The 17,967-nt window shown below is 35.7% G+C and overlaps 1 protein-coding gene across 1 annotated transcript in view; it reads left to right on the plus strand.

Moving 5' to 3' along the window:
• LOC150093629 (pyruvate dehydrogenase (acetyl-transferring) kinase isozyme 3, mitochondrial-like) overlaps window positions 1-17,967 on the plus strand; it is a 149,807-nt gene that overhangs the window by 117,105 nt on the left and 14,735 nt on the right. Inside the window, exon 9 of the mRNA XM_090412654.1 lies at window positions 7,898-8,011. Within this exon, the coding sequence (XP_090268780.1) occupies window positions 7,898-8,011 (114 nt within the window). The remainder of the gene's footprint in view (window positions 1-7,897; window positions 8,012-17,967) is intronic.

Raw genomic sequence — 17,967 nt, forward strand, 5'->3', positions numbered from 1 at the left:
CTTAGGCACAATTTTTACTGAAGATGGTAAACTAAATATAGAAATAGACAACAGAATCAGCAAAGCTGGTATCGTGGGAAGTCAATTGAATAAATTCATATGGAATAAGAAAGAAATTAGTCAGAACACTAAATTAGCTGTATACAAGACTGTGTTCAAACCAATTTTAACTTATGGATCTGAGAGCTGGGTCAGAAGTAAAACACTTGACCAAAGACTAGAGACTGCAGATATGAGAGTCCTGAGAAAGATTAGAGGCGTGAACAGATGGCATCAATGGCAATATCATATTAAAAATGAGGATATTAGGAAAGAACTTGACATTGTCAGCATCCAGGAATGCGTTAGCAGAGCTAATCTCAGATGGTATGGTCACTTAAATAGAATGGGAGAGGAAAGATTAGCAAAACAAGTGTTCTCTGCCAGGTTGGCAGGAAAACGACCCAGAGGAAGACCAAGATATAGGTGGATTGATACGGTACAAAGTGCCTTAGACGATAGAAATATAAGATCTGATAATGTTGGAGTCTTGACAAGTAACAGACTGATTTGGAGGAAAATTGTAGATAGGAAGTTAGTAATGATGTAATTTTTTCATGTAGTACTGTCATATCCTGTACACCCCTTGAGGGTACATGGCAGGAATTTGATGATGATGATGAGAAATATCCCTTGATTCATCCCATATAAACAACAGCCTTAGCTACAATCTTTCTGATGCACACATTGCCACTGTTCAGTACTCACGCTCTTGTGATAGCTCACGCACGTAGTCAACTTCAATTGGAACTCCAGCATGCATTCCTGTTCAAACTGTAATACGGTCTTTTATATTAGATCTGTTGATATAATTTTATAATGTCTCTGTTATTTTTTATATAATTCTTTGTCTTTGATACCTGAAGAAGTTGATTTTTTCAACGAAACTAGTAGTATCTCAGCATTAAACTTTATTCTTTTTTATTCTCTGTATTATAGTCATTCAAACTAATTTATTTTTCATAACATTGTCTACCGAGTAAATATGAACGCCGATATATATACATATAGGATTTGAAATTGGAAGTGATCACGATTTAGTTTTGAACAGGATAAAGTTGAATTTCCTATTGAACAGAAGAACATCTAAGAAAGTTTTAAAGTGAATAAAAGTTGAGCATTTCTCAGATGTGAACTGTAGACTAAAATACACAAACATTATTCAAGAAAAAACGAAAGAGTTTGAGAACAGGAACCAACCTTTGAGATTCAGTGGCAAGTGCTGAAGAAAACATTGATTTATTCAACCAGAAAGGTATGTATTGAGGCTGTCTGCAAGGATAGAAAAATCAGAACTCCATGGTGGATACAGGAAGTTAAGGCAGTGAAGGAAAAGAAGAAACCATATCGAAAGTTCCTGGCGAATAAGCCAGCTTTTTCTCTTAGAGAATACAGAGACAAATGTAATAAACATTGTGTAAAACAAAACAAAACAAAAGTCATTTGACAACTTTGGTAAGAAGATAGAATATAAATATCAGGAAAGTGGAAAAATAGTCTGGAGGTTGTTGAAAAAGCTCAGAAATGGAGGAAAGAGTGCTGTAAAAAAGAATTACAGATGATTGAGGTGGCATGAAAACTATAGAAAAAGATATCCTTGATGTAAGGAGTAATTACTCTGAAAAATTGCTAAATGAAACAAGCAATGATATCACGGGAGTAAAAACACTCAACAGGCATACAATCAGGAATACATATCCATACTTGAAGTAGAAAAAGCCATCAAAAACCTGAAATGTGGAAAGGTAGCTGGAGTAGATGATATTTGACCAGAAATGCTCAAGTTTGGAGGTATAAAAGTCTTGCACTGTTCAGACCAATTTTAACTCGTGGATCTCACAGCTAGGTTAGAAATAAAACACTTTACCAAAGACTAGAGACCACATATATGAGAGGCCTGAGAAAGATTAGGGGTGTGAACAGATGGCATCAATGGCAGTATCATATTAAAAACAAGGATATTAGGAAAGAACTTAACAGTTCACATCCTGGAATGTGTTAGCAGAGCTAATCTAGGTGGTATGGTCACTTAACAGAATGGGAGAGGAAAGATTAGCAAAAGAAGTGTTCTCTGCAAGTTTGTGAGGAAAAAGACACAGAGGAAGACGAAGATATAGGTGGATTGATACAGCAAAAGTGCCTTAAAAGACAGAAATATAAGATCTGATAATTTTGGAGTCTTGACAGATAACAGATTTATTTGGAGGAAAATTGAGATAAGAAGTTAGTAATGATATTAGTTTTTCATGTAGTACTATCATAATATCCTGTACATCTCTTGAGGGTGGGAAGTCAATTGAATAAATTCATATGGAATAAGAAAGAAATTAGTCGGAACACTAAATTAGCTGTATACAAGACAGTGTTCAAACCAGTTTTAACTTATGGATCTGAGAGCTGGGTTAGAAGTAAAACACTTGACCAAAGACTAGAGACCGCAGATATGAGAGTCTTGAGAAAGATTAGAGGTGTGAACAGATGGCATCAATGGCAATATCATATTAAAAATGAGGATATTAGGAACGAACTTGACATTGTCAGCATCCAGGAATGTGTTAGCAGAGCTAATCTCAGGTGATATGGTCACTTAAATAGAATGGGAGAGGAAAGATTAGCAAAACAAGTGTTCTCTGCCAGGTTGGCAGGAAAACGACCCAGAGGAAGACCAAGATATAGGTGGATTGATACGGTACAAAGTGCCTTAGACGATAGAAATATAAGATCTGATAATGTTGGAGTCTTGACAAACAGACTGATTTGGAGGAAAATTGTAGATAGGAAGTTAGTAATGATGTAATTTTTTCATGTAGTACCGTCATATCCTGTACACCCCTTGAGGGTACATGGCAGGAATTTGATGATGATGATAAAGATAAGAAATTTGCAGAGCTTTTCAATGATGATAAGTGGTTATTAATACTATACTACCTAGCTGATATTTTTGAAAAAGTAAACATGCTTAATTTGTCTCTTCAAGGAAAAGGTAACATTTTAACAATGAATGAGAAAATAACTGCATTTCAAAAGAAAATGGTGCTGTGGAGAGAGAAATTTGAAAAGGGATGTTTAGAAATGTTTCCATCTTTATCTGATTTCGTTACAGAAAATAATGTAAATGTAAAACAAAAAAGTCTAATATCTGCACCTTTAAAAAGTTTAAAGACATATTTTTGTAACTTATTCACAGATCTTCCTGGCAAAAAATTTCAATGGAGTTTACACCCATTTGCAGAAAATGTAAAAATTGACCACCTTCTGATTATTTTTCAAGAGCAATTAATTGACATTAGATACAACACAACTTTGAAAAACGAATTTCAACAGAAATCTCTTCACAATTAGTGGATGGGACTGAAGTCAGAGTATAGCAATTTAGTAAACACAGCAAATGATGCACTCCTATTGTTTGGTTCTACTTATTTATGCGAGGTATCATTTTCTGCAATGACGGGTATTAAAACCAAATATCGAAATAAATTAAATTTGGAACCAGACCTTCGTATCGCAGTATCAGAAGCCATCAAACCAGAATTTCAAGAAATTATGAAAGAAATGCAAGGCCATTGTTCACATTAAATATTGTAATAAATATGTTTGTAAGCTGTTAATAATAAAAATATTGTGTAAAAATATCTAGTGTTTTTAATTATTATATGATGATACAAGGCATATTTCCTCTTTATAATACTTATTACAATAGATTTTTGCTCAATCAATTGGGGGTACGTGCTATTTATTTTTTCTGTCTTGGGGGTACGCAATCAAAAAAGTTTGGAGACCACTGCTTTAGAAGACAGAAATATAAGATCTGATAATATTTGGAATGTTGACAGATAACATGCTAATCTGAAGGAAAATTGTTGGTGGGAAATTAGTAATGATGTAACTTTTCATGTTACATGGTACAATGCACATCGACTTCTTTCCAGGCTGTGTGTGTGTATTTTTATTAATAATATAAAATTTTTGCCCTAGTATCAAAGGGCTCCAATATGACTTTCATATTAAACAAAATTTGTTGTATAACAAAAAAAAAAAAAAAAAAAATATATATATATATATATATATATATATATAAAAATTAAATGTAAGTTTATTTTGGAATTTGTAAAGAACTATTTCCCATAAGAGGGTTAATTTAAGTCCATTTCCATTTAGATTCTGTTGATGTAGCAAGGTTTCACAACTCTCTTTGTATAAACACTCTGAGAGATTATTACTTTATGTAGAACCTTAATTTTCTTCCAAGAACTCTGTGTTCTTGAAAGAAAAGAAATTGGGACTTGTGGATAGCATGCTCCACAAGTCCCAATTGCTCTGGCTCATGAAGCTTAATGTAGTCTAAGTGTTCATCATACTGCACGACTGCAGATATACCTGTTTGGCCAAAATAAGATAATCCACTCTGCCAAGGAATTTGAGAAGCTAGCTTCAAATCAATGTAACTGCTATTTTTGAAATTTTCTAATTAATCAAGCAAAATGTGTAAAGCAGATCAGATTTCTCAAAAGATGTAGAGCAGCCCAAGTAATAGCTACCTGTTGCAGGTTAAGAAAAACCTTTTGGTTTCTTCTTTGCAAACTCTAGAATTAACTTAAATTTAATTATCTATCTGTATATTTATTTATTTATTTTATTTTTATAAATCTTGTTATTTTTACTACAACCTTAATATAATTAGACCGTTATGCTCTATATCATGTACGTACAGTTATCTGGGAGGGAAAAATCCTCTCGCACCTTGTCTCCTTTTTCTGTTGAAAAAAAAAAAAAAAAGCTCTTTTTATTCCAAATAAAAGATTTTTTGTTTCAGTCCTTTCTTATATTAGAGAACAATTAAACTAAGTCCTTTGTATCCAGATTGCACTGAGAGAAAGGGGTGGGGGGGGGGGTTATTGATAAGCCAAACAGAACTCATGGATTTTAGCTCCAGGCAACAGCTTAACAGCTATTGTAACTAAAAGCATTATAAGGGTTTGGTTTGGCTGGCTACTCCTGGTGATTCAATAAAATTCATGAAAAGGGAGATGGAGTGCTATTGATGATAGAAAAAAAAGTTATATCCATACAATGTAGAGATGCAAAAGAGAAATAGTAGTTTTGAGGCAGTATGGTGTGAGATAGAGGTGAATAGAATGAAATACTTCATCGGATGTTGCTATAGACCTGGTAATGTGGAGGGTAGTGACCAGGAAATGTATAATCAAATTAACCAAGCAAATTGGAAAAGGATGATCATTATGGTGATTTTAAGTATGACAATATAGAGTGGGATGATGAGATAGCAACTGGAAGTAAAGAAAATGAATTCCTTGAGTTTTTGAAGGTCAACTAACTCAGGCAGTATGTAACAGAGGACACATGATGATTTAAGATTGGATTTGGCCATCTCATCAGAGGATGTCATTATAAATGAGGTCAAATCTACTTCAGTTGGTGAGAGTAACCATGAAGTGATTACCTGGGTGGTTGCCAGCCATGTGAGGAAAGAGTACTCTGGAACTTGCAAGGCTGGTGATTATGAGAAGCTTAGGAGACTGCTTGCAGCTGTAGTATGAAATGAGGAGTTGGTCAGGAGAACAATGCTGCTTGGGTGATATTCAAGAATTATCTAGGAGAGGCAATGTGTAAATGTATTCCCAGGTTTTAGAAGATTAAATAAAATAGGTGTGAAATGGATGAATAAAGAGATTAAGCATGCAATATAAAGGGGGAAAAAAGGCATTATGGAGACATAGGAGGAGGGGTAATAATCAATTCCATGAGGAATAAGCAAGGAGGGCAACTTGGTTTGTAAAGGTAGCAAAAGTTAGCTAATGAAGCCAAAAAAAAAAAAAATCCTGAGGAGTCTTCGATATGTAGCCAGCAAAAATAAGAATAATTATGGTAGGATTGCATTGATTGGAGAAAATGGTATAAGGACAACTGTTGCAGAGGATATAGTTGAGATATTTAATGAAGGTCTTTCATCCTTATGAGTGTGACATCATGGAGAGTTTGGGAGCAGTGGATGAGGAGGAGGAGAGACTGACTATGAGTGAGGAAGCGCTATGTGAGGATTTAAGCAAACTTGATATTAATAAGATTGTGGGACTTGATATATCACCATGTATTTTGAAGGAATGTGCCAGGGGAGTTGGCATCTACCTTGACATATTTGTTTAATACGAGTCTTACATGGGATAAAGTTCCAAAGGAGTGGAAGGCAAGACACCGCTTCAAGTTTATGTACTGCTTCATAAAGCAGGTGACAGAATTCCAACATCAAATTATAGGCCGATTTGTGTGTCAGGTGTTGTGGTTAAAATGTTAGAAAAGCTGGTGAGAATCAGGAACAAGGATTAGGTTGACAACAATGGTATTGTTGTCAACCTAATCCTTTAGATGTGGGAGATGGATACACAGTAGTATACTTAGACTTTGCATTTGATAAGTTGATAGTCAAACTAGAGCAGATGGAGTTGGATATTAAACTAGTGCATTGGATGGAGATTGGCTGTCTGATAGATATCAACAAGTTGTGTATGGATGAGGAAAGTCACTCAGTGGTCTGTTTTAGGACCATTACTGTTTAACCAGTATGTTAATGATGTTGGGGAAGGTTTGAATGGGAATCTACAACTGTTTGCAGATGTTGTTGCCTTACAAGACTTGAATAGATTGAGTGAATGAGGATGGGAATGATGATGCCAGTTCAGCATTATGAAATGTAAGGTTCTATAATTTGGAAAACAAAGATGGGATGTAGAATTTACTCTTGATAGGAATATGTTGTTGAAGGTGGAGGATACAAGAGATCTTGGGGTGATGGTGGATAAGGTTCTAAAATTTAGAGGACATATTGCCAAAATTGTGAGGACGACACAACAAATTCTGGCAGTGATGCTGAAGACACTGACTTGTAGAAGTAAGGAGATTCTTATTCCACTGTGTGAAGTTCTGATTAGGCTACATATGGACTGCTATGCACAGATTTGGTTACCTGGTTTTTAAAAGGATGAGGAGATGTTGGAGAGAGTCCAGAGGTGACCAAAATAGTTTTCTGATCTTTGGAATGTTGAATATGAAGAAAGGTTGAGATGATGCAATTTGCAGAGTCTAGTGGAGAGGGGTGATATTATAGATGTGCAGGTTAGTAAGGGGTTGCTATAGGATTAACATTGAAGAGGTTTTTCATAAAATGGTGGGAGTTGGGGGGGAGAACAAGAGGTCATCCCTGGATGTTGTATAAGGGGAGTGTAATCAATTGGAATGCATTGCCTGAGAGTGGTATCTGTAAGAGGATTTGAATGTGTTTAAGGTGTGGTATGATGAGCTGTGTGTATGACAAAAGGGCCTCCTGGATGAATCTCTGACTCCATGGGGTGTTAGAATAATAAAATTTCACCAAACTGTAAGAGCTAAGATATACTCAATTCTGATAAATAAAATCATTTGTGTGGTATTTAGCTATATGTTCTAATTTTAAGTTTTGAAACTTAATAATTTTCAAGGCAGAGATTTACTTGAAAAAGTATATAGCTCTATCCATAGCATTACTTATAATCAAATCATTTGATCAATTAATTTCAATGCTCAGTCATTTAAGTTGTTGGGTTGACTTTTCACATTTGTTGCTGTAGTTGGTTAATATTGTTTTGTGTGTGCGCATTTGTCTGTGCTAAGAATAAATGCATTGGTGTTCAGTTAATGAAATCCATGGCCCAGAGTTCAGAAAATTACTTTGGGGCATAGATTTGATTGTGCAAATTCACATGATTATTCAAAAATTTTGTAAATTTGGCATTGTTAATATATATATGAAGAATGTAATGCTATTTGATGATAACATAGTTGAATGTTTGGTAATTAATTGTAGATGTCTGATAGAGGTGGTGGCATTCCTCATTCACAGATAGAGAACCTTTTTCATTATATGTATTCCACAGCACCTGCTCCATTAAACTGTTCAAATTCAGTTTCAGCTCCATTGGTAAGTATCTTGGGTTGTTAATTTTTAAATAGTTTTACACTAAAAAAAGCTTATATACTTAGTGACCACTTTATTTAAGTATTATTATTATTATGGGTATCTCCATGGAGTCAGTAGACTCATTGCGGGAGACCCAAACTATCAAAACAATATCTGTCATATCTCTTCTTGAATTCATTTACAGACGAAGAACTCACAACTGAGTCAGGCAATGCATTCCACTCATTTACCACCTTCCAGGCACACACCCTTGTTATCCACACTTTTCCTTTATTTCTAGGGATGACCCTCTTGTTCTTCCATCATTATCACACAGCCAAAACATTTCCCCTACATCAATCTTATAAAAACCTTTTATTAATTTAAATGTTTCTATCATATTCTCTCTTCTCCACCTATCAACCAACCACAAGCTTTCAATCTATCAATTGAAACTGTGCAATCCACAAGCTTACAATCTATCAATGTAGGGAGCATTTTTTACATCACTCACCAACTTAGTCACTCTCCTCTGAACCCTTTCCACAACCTCCTCATCTCCAAGGAATCCTGGTGACCAGACCTGAGCACAGTAATCCAATGTGGAAGTATCAACGCTTTATAAAGGGGAATAATAACCTCTTTATCTCTGGATGTTAGTATGTTCCTCAATAACCAAGTAATCTTTGGACACCTTGGCAATGTGTCCCCTGAACTTCATCTCCCTATCTACCAACACCCCTAAGTCCCTAGCCTCATCAATCTCTTGGAGTACCGTTCCATCAATGTAGTACACAGCTGGTAATCTTTCAATCCCAAAATGCGTAACCTTACACTTTTCCACATTGAACTGACATCCATTACCTTTGCCCATTTCCAGCTTGTTTAAATCATCCTGCAAACTCTCAACATCAGCTTGATTTTTTTATTGCGCTACCCAACTTTGCATCATCAGCAAACAACTGAAAATCTCCCTTTAAGCCATTTCCTATATCATTTATGAACAAATTAAACAACAATGGCCCAAGCAGAGAGCCTTGAGGCACACCACTGGTCACCTGCCTCATCCTGGACTCTGCTCCTCCATACACCACTTTCTGGTATCTCTCCACGAGCCATTCTCTTATCCATATCACCAGTTTAGTATCCATCCCCATCTGCTCCAGTTTGCACAACAGTATTCCATGGGATATCCTGTCAAAGGCCTTAGCAAAATCCAGAAGTACCACTGTGTAGCCATTTCCTTTGTCCAACTCAGATGACATTCTATTATAAAAAGCTAATAAATTGCTAAGGCAGGATCGACCTTTAACAAAACCATGTTGGCCCCTATAGAGTATCATATCCTGATCCACCCATTCTTAAATTTTGTCTTTAACCAACTTTTCCAATACTTTTACCACCACTCCTGATATGGTGATTGGTCTGTAATTAACTACCGCAGTTTTAGAGCCACCTTTATGCAAAGGAACTATTTTGCCTTCCTTCTACTCCCTAGGAACCATACCAGAGTTCAAACTTAAGTTAAATAACCAAGTAAGAGGCATTAACAATTCCTTTGCACATTCACGCAACACCCAAGCTGATATTCTATCTAAACCTACAGCAAGGTTCGCATTTAAATTTTGCAATATACTAAGTACCTCGGATTTCTTAACTTCAATTCTCACATTAGTTATTGCTACAGGTACAGCGATATTCTCACTTTGGTGATAGACTTTTGAAAAGTGATCACTCAGTAACTCTACTATTACATCTGAATTGGTCACCTCGATACCATCAGCACCCACTAAGATTATCCTTCCGAAGTCATTCTTCCTTTTACTTGCCACATAGCGGAAGAACTCTTTGGGATTATCCTTGATCTCCATGGCTAAGGTCTTCTCATAATCTGACTTAGCTTTTCCTACTATGCTGGTAATCTTCCTGGCTTGAGCCTTGTACTGCTCATGGGTGTACCGATCGCCTTTCTCCTTGTAAATTCTCCATAACATTTTCTTTTTTTGCAGATTAAGCTTGATACTACTACTTATCCATCTAATGCCTACCTTGTTTGTCTTCCTGACCATGGGGACACAATCTGATATTGCCTTCCTCAGATACCCACTGATTTTATCCCCTGCACTGCTAACATCTTTCCCCTGCAATATGTTCTGCCATGGGACTGCTGTAAGCTCACTCCAAAGCTTGTTATAATTGCCTAACCTGTAGTTCCATATATACCCCTTAAGAGAGAAATCCACAAATTTTGCAACCTCCCAAATCAATACCACATGATCGCTCTCACCAATTGGAGGTAACGATGACACCTTACTTATTCATATATCCTCTGAACCAATGACCAGGTCCATCACTCACACCACTGTGTCCTTTCAGTTATGTGCTGTTTCAAGTAATTATCTCATAGAAGATGTATGAATTCCATTTCCTTTTTGCCACATGGACTACTAATTTCAGTAGTCCCATGCTGATTTTTATCCACTCTATTCTGCAATTTATTCCACAAATAAGGATCAACAATTATACAATTCACTGCTTAAGTTTCTCCCTCTTACACTCAATCTTTTCAATTTTAGTTTCCCTGCCCAATTACTTCAACTTGTTCAGAAAACAGTAACTTCTTCAATCGCTTATGACCTTCCATGTTCAGATGCAACCCATCTTTTGCACACAGCTGTCTTTTGCCTTCAAACACACTCCAGACATCAACGAATTCCAAACCTCTTTTTTTGCACATTCTTGCAATTATATCATTCATTATCATCACCTTGTCTACTTAACTCATAATTGTCAAAACGAAGCAGCACACACACTATCCTCCCCATTGACACTTTTCTTCTTCATGATATCTAACAATGTTCTTAAATCTTTTGCTACCCAATTTATACTACCACTCAGGTCATTTGTACCCACCATAAATCGTCTTTTCTGCATCATGCCCTCTCTTTATTGCTAAAGCCACTCCCTCTATTATTTCACCAGCCAAGCACTCCTCGGGCATACCATTAATCATGGAATCACCATATATTTTACCACTCATAACTTCATTCAAGTCCAAACAAGTGTCACTCACATCCTCATTTTCTACGCTATTCAGCATGACTCTCCCAGTTCATTACTCAACACTCTTTTACTTATTCCCTCACTCTCGCGACATCTCGTTTCTTCTAGACCTCTTGTGCTTTCATTCTGTTGATTCCCAATCACTCCCATACTATTTATTTCTTCATCAATCACCAAAGACTCTCCCATACTTAATCCTGTTCTAGTTACTTCAGCTAGAGTAATCTCCATAGTCCTAATTTCTCTATTCAGCCCATTTAACTCTGTTTTAATTTTCAGAACCCCCCTACTGAACACTTCCAATTCCTCTTATAAAAGATGATCACGTTTAATTTTCCCAAATTCCTGCCGAAGTTCATCTGCTACGGTCTCGACATCTGCTTCCATGCCTAATCGCTCCAGCCTATCCCGACACTTCTCACATACAACGTTTTCATTCTTCTCATTTTGCCAAACAAGTATATCCTTATACTGAATATTAAAATGGTTATCATAACACATAAATGACTAGTTGTACTTCCAATTAAGAATCTTAATTGGAAGTACAACTTAATTGTACTTCCAATTAAGAATGCCTTAAAAAAAGATCAGTAGATTTTGAATGTGATATGATTGTGGGTACCAGAAGGATAAATACTATTATTATGTAAATAGTAGTTTCAATGGTTATAAATAATAGCATCAAGAATTTATCAAGAATCGCATACGCACACAGCAAGATGTCAACTAATTATTTCTAGCTAGGTATACATTACTGATGTCTGAGGCTGTGCGGGGGGGGGAAGAAATTCATACAGTTTAAACATGTCCCAGTTCAGATAACATTACAGTACAGTTAGTCATCCACAACATGTCAAATCACGCTATGGCTTGCAAACTCATTTGGGATTACAATGTCAGACATTTATAGGAATAGTGGGGAAACAATGAGGGCAGCCCATGAGAAAAAACTGGGAGAGGCCTTTGTCCAGTAGTGCGATGTAATAGAATGATAATGGCAACAATAGACATTTCTACTTTTGTCAGAACAGAAGAATAGCCTTGCACCTACAATGAGCAAAAGGACACAAACTGGCCACTTGAAGACTGGAAAAAGTTATCTGTTCCAACAAATTCAGATTCCACTTGCAATGTGGTGATGGAAGAGACAACGGATGAGTCTAATGACTTGTCTTGTGTGGTGGAAACTTGGCATAGCATAACAGTCTAAGAGTAGAATTCTTAATCAGAACCCTAGAAATCTGTACAAACTGGTACTTTGAATATACCAACTAGAAGAGAAAATTTTATAAGAAACACAGCTCATCTTAAAACTAGTAATTATATCAGGTCATCCCAAAAGTAATGTCGTTTTTTATACTGTACTTATTCAGATATGTCTCAGCTTGTCTAAACATAAATTTTTAAAGCTTTAAGTACTGCTAAGCTGAATGGCCTCATTTTAAGGAATTCCTCTTGTAAGAACATCATACATAAGTTATTGTTTAAATAACTCTTTATTACTATGGAGGTCACTGAAGAGCACATCATGCTTTATGAGAGTTCGAAAAAGGCATCAATGCTGCTAACACTGTAAAAAAATGTGCAAGAAGTATATGTTAATAATGTTTTAAATGTGTGAAAGTGCCAGTGATGGTTCCAAAAATTTAGACAAAGGAACTTTAGCTTGAAAAAACTCCCTTTGCTCTGGGCACCCTGTCTCTCTCAATAATAATATGTTGGATGGTGCTATTGCAAGACATGCTAATGCAACTGTTGGAGATTTAGCAAAACATCTTAATTCGTCATCATCGATCATCCATCGCCATTTGCAAGAACTTGGAATAGTGTCTAAGCTCAGTAAGTGGCTTGCTCACAAACTGACAACAATCAAAGAGAGCATGTCAAAGTCTGCACTGCTCTTCATTCTTGAGAGGTTCAATCTCCGTTTTTGAGTCGTCATCGATGATGAAAACTGGATACTTCACAAGAATGTTAAGCCCTGAAGGCAGTGAGTTCATTCAGGAAAACAGGCTGAACCTCAGCCAAAACAAGACCTTCACCCTCAGAAGGTTTTATTAAGTGTTTGGTGGGGTATGGCTTGTATTATACCCTTTAAACTCTTGCTACAAAACCAAACTACCACAGCTGAAGTATATACTGTGAACAACTCGATTGATTGAATGAAAAACTGAAAGAAAAGAGGTGTTCTCTGGTCAATCGAAAGGATGTTATTTTTCACTATGATAATGCACGTCTTCATAGTGCAGGAATCACCAGTACCAAGGAACTTGGATTTCAGATTGAGGAACTTGGCTGGGAAAAGCTTCCACTTCCTCCATATTCTCCTGATCTTGCACCTTCAGATTACCACTTATTTTGAAGTTTGCAACATTTCATTAATGAAAACAATATGATACATTAGATGCACTGAAATTGAGCCTATGCAACTTCTTTGTTTCCAAACCCCCTGAATTCTATAGAAATGACATTATGAAGCTTTCACAATGTTGGAAGAGTGTTATTGAATCAAATGAAGAATATATACTTGATTAAATTAGTAGAATTATAGTAGAGCAGTTTATAGAGGGAACATAGATATAGGTCATTAATGGAAAGATCCCATAGCCCTCGACTACTCTAATAGCGTAAGGGTCATAAAATAAGAACGGTTGGCTGATAAGGCTTTATAGGAAATATTAAGGTGAGTGGATCTTCCTCAAAGTAGAGGAAGAAGACAGATCCAGCTAGGGGACCATGGGAGTGCCACTTCCCTTACAATCAAGATGATTGCCCCTTATGGCTCTGTTGGTCCATGAGTCCTTATTCAATATATTCAGACCACCCCACCATATGTATGGTGGGCTTCCCCTATCCGTCACCCAGGGAACGTGTTACAGGTCCCCCAAATCGGAAACCAGGATGTTCTCTTTAGAGATTCAACGATGACTTCTAGGGCTGGAACAGGCCACTCCTAGGCCTAAATCCTTGACAAGCATGATCATGATTAAATTAGTAGGTGATTTTCTTTTATATCCTTTCAAAACTTATTGCTAAAAACGACATTACTTTTGGTATGACCTGATATTACCATATGATATTGCTTTTTAATTGGGCATGGAATAAAATATATCTTTTCTCCAGACTTCTGGCATATGTTTTGGATATACAATAACTTAGATTCTAAAGTTTTAGAATCCCTGGTCTAGAGCATATTTGATATTCCTGATACCAGTTGACCAATTACAGTTTTCATCAATATTGATGATGATCAGCCTGTTTTTTCACCCACTACAGGGTGAAGGCCTCTCCCATTGCAGGAGGGTTGGATCTGCTTCTCCTATGGTGACCCAGTCCATCTTGGGAGAGTGTATATATACTTAGATGAGTGAAAGTGGAAGACAATTACAAACATCCATGCCTAGGCAGGATTTGAATTCACAGCCTCTTGGCTGGAGAGTAGATATGCTAACCACTCGACCAGCCAGGCCAGCTCATCGATATTATTGTTGATATTAATATAGTATAATCAGCATTATTGTTCATCTTATCAGGATAGCTACATTCATTAAGCTAAATATGCCTCTTATTGTGCAGAAGTTTCATAAGGTGATTTTTCATCTTTATGACATTCATGAATAAACAAATAGATTGAAGTTGCTGTTTGCTGCGGATAATATACAAGCTTTAATTTCTACCATCAAATTCCATATATGTCCCCCCCCCCCCCTAGTGTACAGGAGATGATAGTACTACTGAAGTTTACAATATTACTAACTTCCTATTGACAATTAAGGATTTCTGCATTGTCAGATTTTATACATCAGGTCTTCTAAGGCCTTATTCTTCAACCTGTGGTCTGCAGAAATTTCCTGGTGGTCTGCCAAAAATTTCTTCATTTTGGTTTTGAGAGTGTTGTTTCTCTCAGAAACGACACTCCAGCCAAGTATATCAAATTTTCTAACCTCTAAGCAGCAGCAGATGTCACACTAGCTAAAAATTGTAATTTTATAACATTGGATTTAATAAATAAAATACTATCTACATTGGTTTATGTTTCTGTCTTAGCCGTCTGCAAAATATTTCTCCTATTTTCCCCAGTCCGCAGGTGTAAAAAGGTTGAAGAACGCTGTTCTAAGGCACTTCTAACTGTAACAATCCACCTGGATCTTGTTCTTCCTTTGGATCATTTTCATACATCAAATATCTGCTTTATTAACCTTTCCTTTTGTTCTGTTTGTGATTAGCTCTGCTCACACATTCCTGAATGCTAACATTGTCAAATTTCTTCCGAATATCTTCACTTTTGATGGTTCTGCCAATGGTACTTACTACCATCATTTTTCTTGGCCTTCTCGTATCTGTGGTCTCAATCTTTAATCAACTGTTTTATTTCTGGCTCAACTCTCACATAATTATTACTATTACATGACATCTCCAAGGACTCATCATAGGAGGGCACTCTACTCATACACTCTATACATGCATAAGTTAAAATTGGTTCTAAAGAGGGAGAGATATGATTGAGACTTACAAACTTCTGAAAGGGTCATACAGGATTTCAATTGATGAAATTTTTCAATTTATGGAGGGTGGGGAAAGGACGAGAGGGTATCCTCGAAAGCTGAGAATGAATACTGCCAAGAAGGGGGTGAGGACTAGATTTTTCTCTCATAGGGTGGTGCATGATTGGAATGGATTGCCATTGGATGTTGTGAGTGCAAGCAGTGTGAATGAATTCAAGAATAAGTATGATGGCTGGTTTGTGTAGTATGTGGCCTCCCTCGATGAGTCTGACTTCCTGGAGGTCTCTCTTAATAATAACAACTTAAAAGTGGTTTGATTAAGGAATTGAAACTTGTACTGGGTTTAAGATTAGAAACACTGTCTACATAAAGGAAAGAGCTGAAATTAATTTCTCCCATTTTGCCAGATTTAATAGCACTTCTTTCATAATGGGATCCGTGTAGATGACGGAAGGCAATGGAGATAAGTGCGCCCAATTTTCTTATGCCTCATTTTACCTCAAATGGTTTTCTTTGCCTCCTTCAATTCCACCTACTGATTTACAATAAATGTTGCTCTGCATAATGTTCCATTTATACCATATAATTGTAATGTTTTAAACTGTTTCTCTTGCCACTTTTTCTTTAAGATGCATAAAACTAATACAGAGCCTTGTTACATTCCGACTATGAAAACCTGATCCTGACAATATTTGGTCTTAACCCAGCTTGTTCTTATCAAAGTTTCTTTCACAATTTTTTTTGTCTTCTTCTCAAATATTCTTGAATAAATATTACCCTGGGACACTCAGTATTGAAATTCCTCTGTAATTCTTATGTTCAGTTTTATTTATCTTTTTTTAATTTAATTTATTTATTTTTTTATTGATAGGGACTAGAGCTCTGCTCCAATAATCTAAAATTCAACATATTGACAATATCTTCTGAATTATGTAGTGCTGCTACCATAAAACTTTTACACCGGCATATTTGATAATGAATATTACTATCACAGCTACCTTTCCACATTTCAAATTTCTGATAGGTCTTGAATAGTTTATATTATTTCTGTCATTGCTTTGTTTCATTTTATGTCTTTTAAATAAATTACTTCAGACATTGAGAATACTTTTATCTTTATAAACAACCACATACCATACCTACCCTTTCTGAATCAGTTTTTTTGATGCCATTTGGTCTTCACATTGTTTGGTTCTTATTTTCTACCTTTCATTTTTTTTTTCTTGAATAATACCTGTATAATATGGGTATGCAGCCCATCTCTGAATGTTTTGATTTAAAAATTTTATACATATTTTTCTTTATTGTACTGATAGCCATTTTTTATCCTGCTCACAGCTAAATGGTGATTCACTGTGAACAGTGACATAGAGGGGGTGAGAAGTATTTTTTTTAAATATCCAACAAGAACCAACTTTTTATTTTCTTTGTTTCCTACCTCAAAATTTCTCTGCTTCTTCCCTAGGACCGTCTATTGGACAATAGCTACAAAAATATCTCATTATCCATTTCCCCATTTTGACATTTGCCAACATTACTCTATCTGATTTGCCTGCCACTCAAAATTATCTTTCTGCTCAATATTGAATACTAGATCTATTGCTTCCTTATGTTTTAATTTCCACATTGTAAAAATTAGTTGTTTTAAATTGAAACAGTTCTTTCTGCTGTTCTATGATGATTAAATATTATTCTCAAAATATTAGATATTGTTCTGAAAAGACCTCAGTAGTGATGTTAGTGATACTTTTATCTTCTTAATGTCTTGTAAATAACATTGAATCTAAGTAACTTGATTTGATATAAGCGTAATTAATGCTCTAACAGGACAGTTTGTTCTATGTACACGTTATGCATATATCAGTTGTGTGTATTCTTTGGCCAATCTGGTATATGGGATATCAATAGTACTACAATGTGAATTTTTTTTTTTCTATTGGAAAATGAGTGAATCTATTGAAGTAAAATACTCATTAAATTAGCCCAAATTTCAGGTATTCTTTATATATATATATATATATATATATATATATAAACTAAATTTTATCCATCTTTATTTTTACAGAATGCCCCACAACCAATAAAATAAGCTTCACATGGCAAATTCTCAGCCAACAACAGTTACTACTTCTTACCAAAATCTTTTGATTAGCTTTTTTTAAACTTCTCTCCACAAAATGTTAATTAAATTTAGATTCGGTGAACAACATGGTTTTTTTTTTTTTTTTTTTTTTTTTTTTTTTTTTTTTTTTTTTCCCAAAAACGGGGGGGGGGGGTACTTGCAATTCATCTTTGCTAGTGCACCACATCATCATGCTGTCTGTGGCTGACAAAATTTGGTTATGTCATTGACAAATATTTTGAACCACAGACATCTGTCAGTCTTGAAATAACTGTCTGGCACTGCCC

The sequence above is a fragment of the Typopeltis vanoorti genome, chromosome 23 (assembly GCF_054136105.1).
Source record: "Typopeltis vanoorti isolate ZY-2024b chromosome 23, IOZ_Tvanoo_1.0, whole genome shotgun sequence".
In the NCBI taxonomy this organism is placed as follows: domain Eukaryota; kingdom Metazoa; phylum Arthropoda; class Arachnida; order Uropygi; family Thelyphonidae; genus Typopeltis; species Typopeltis vanoorti.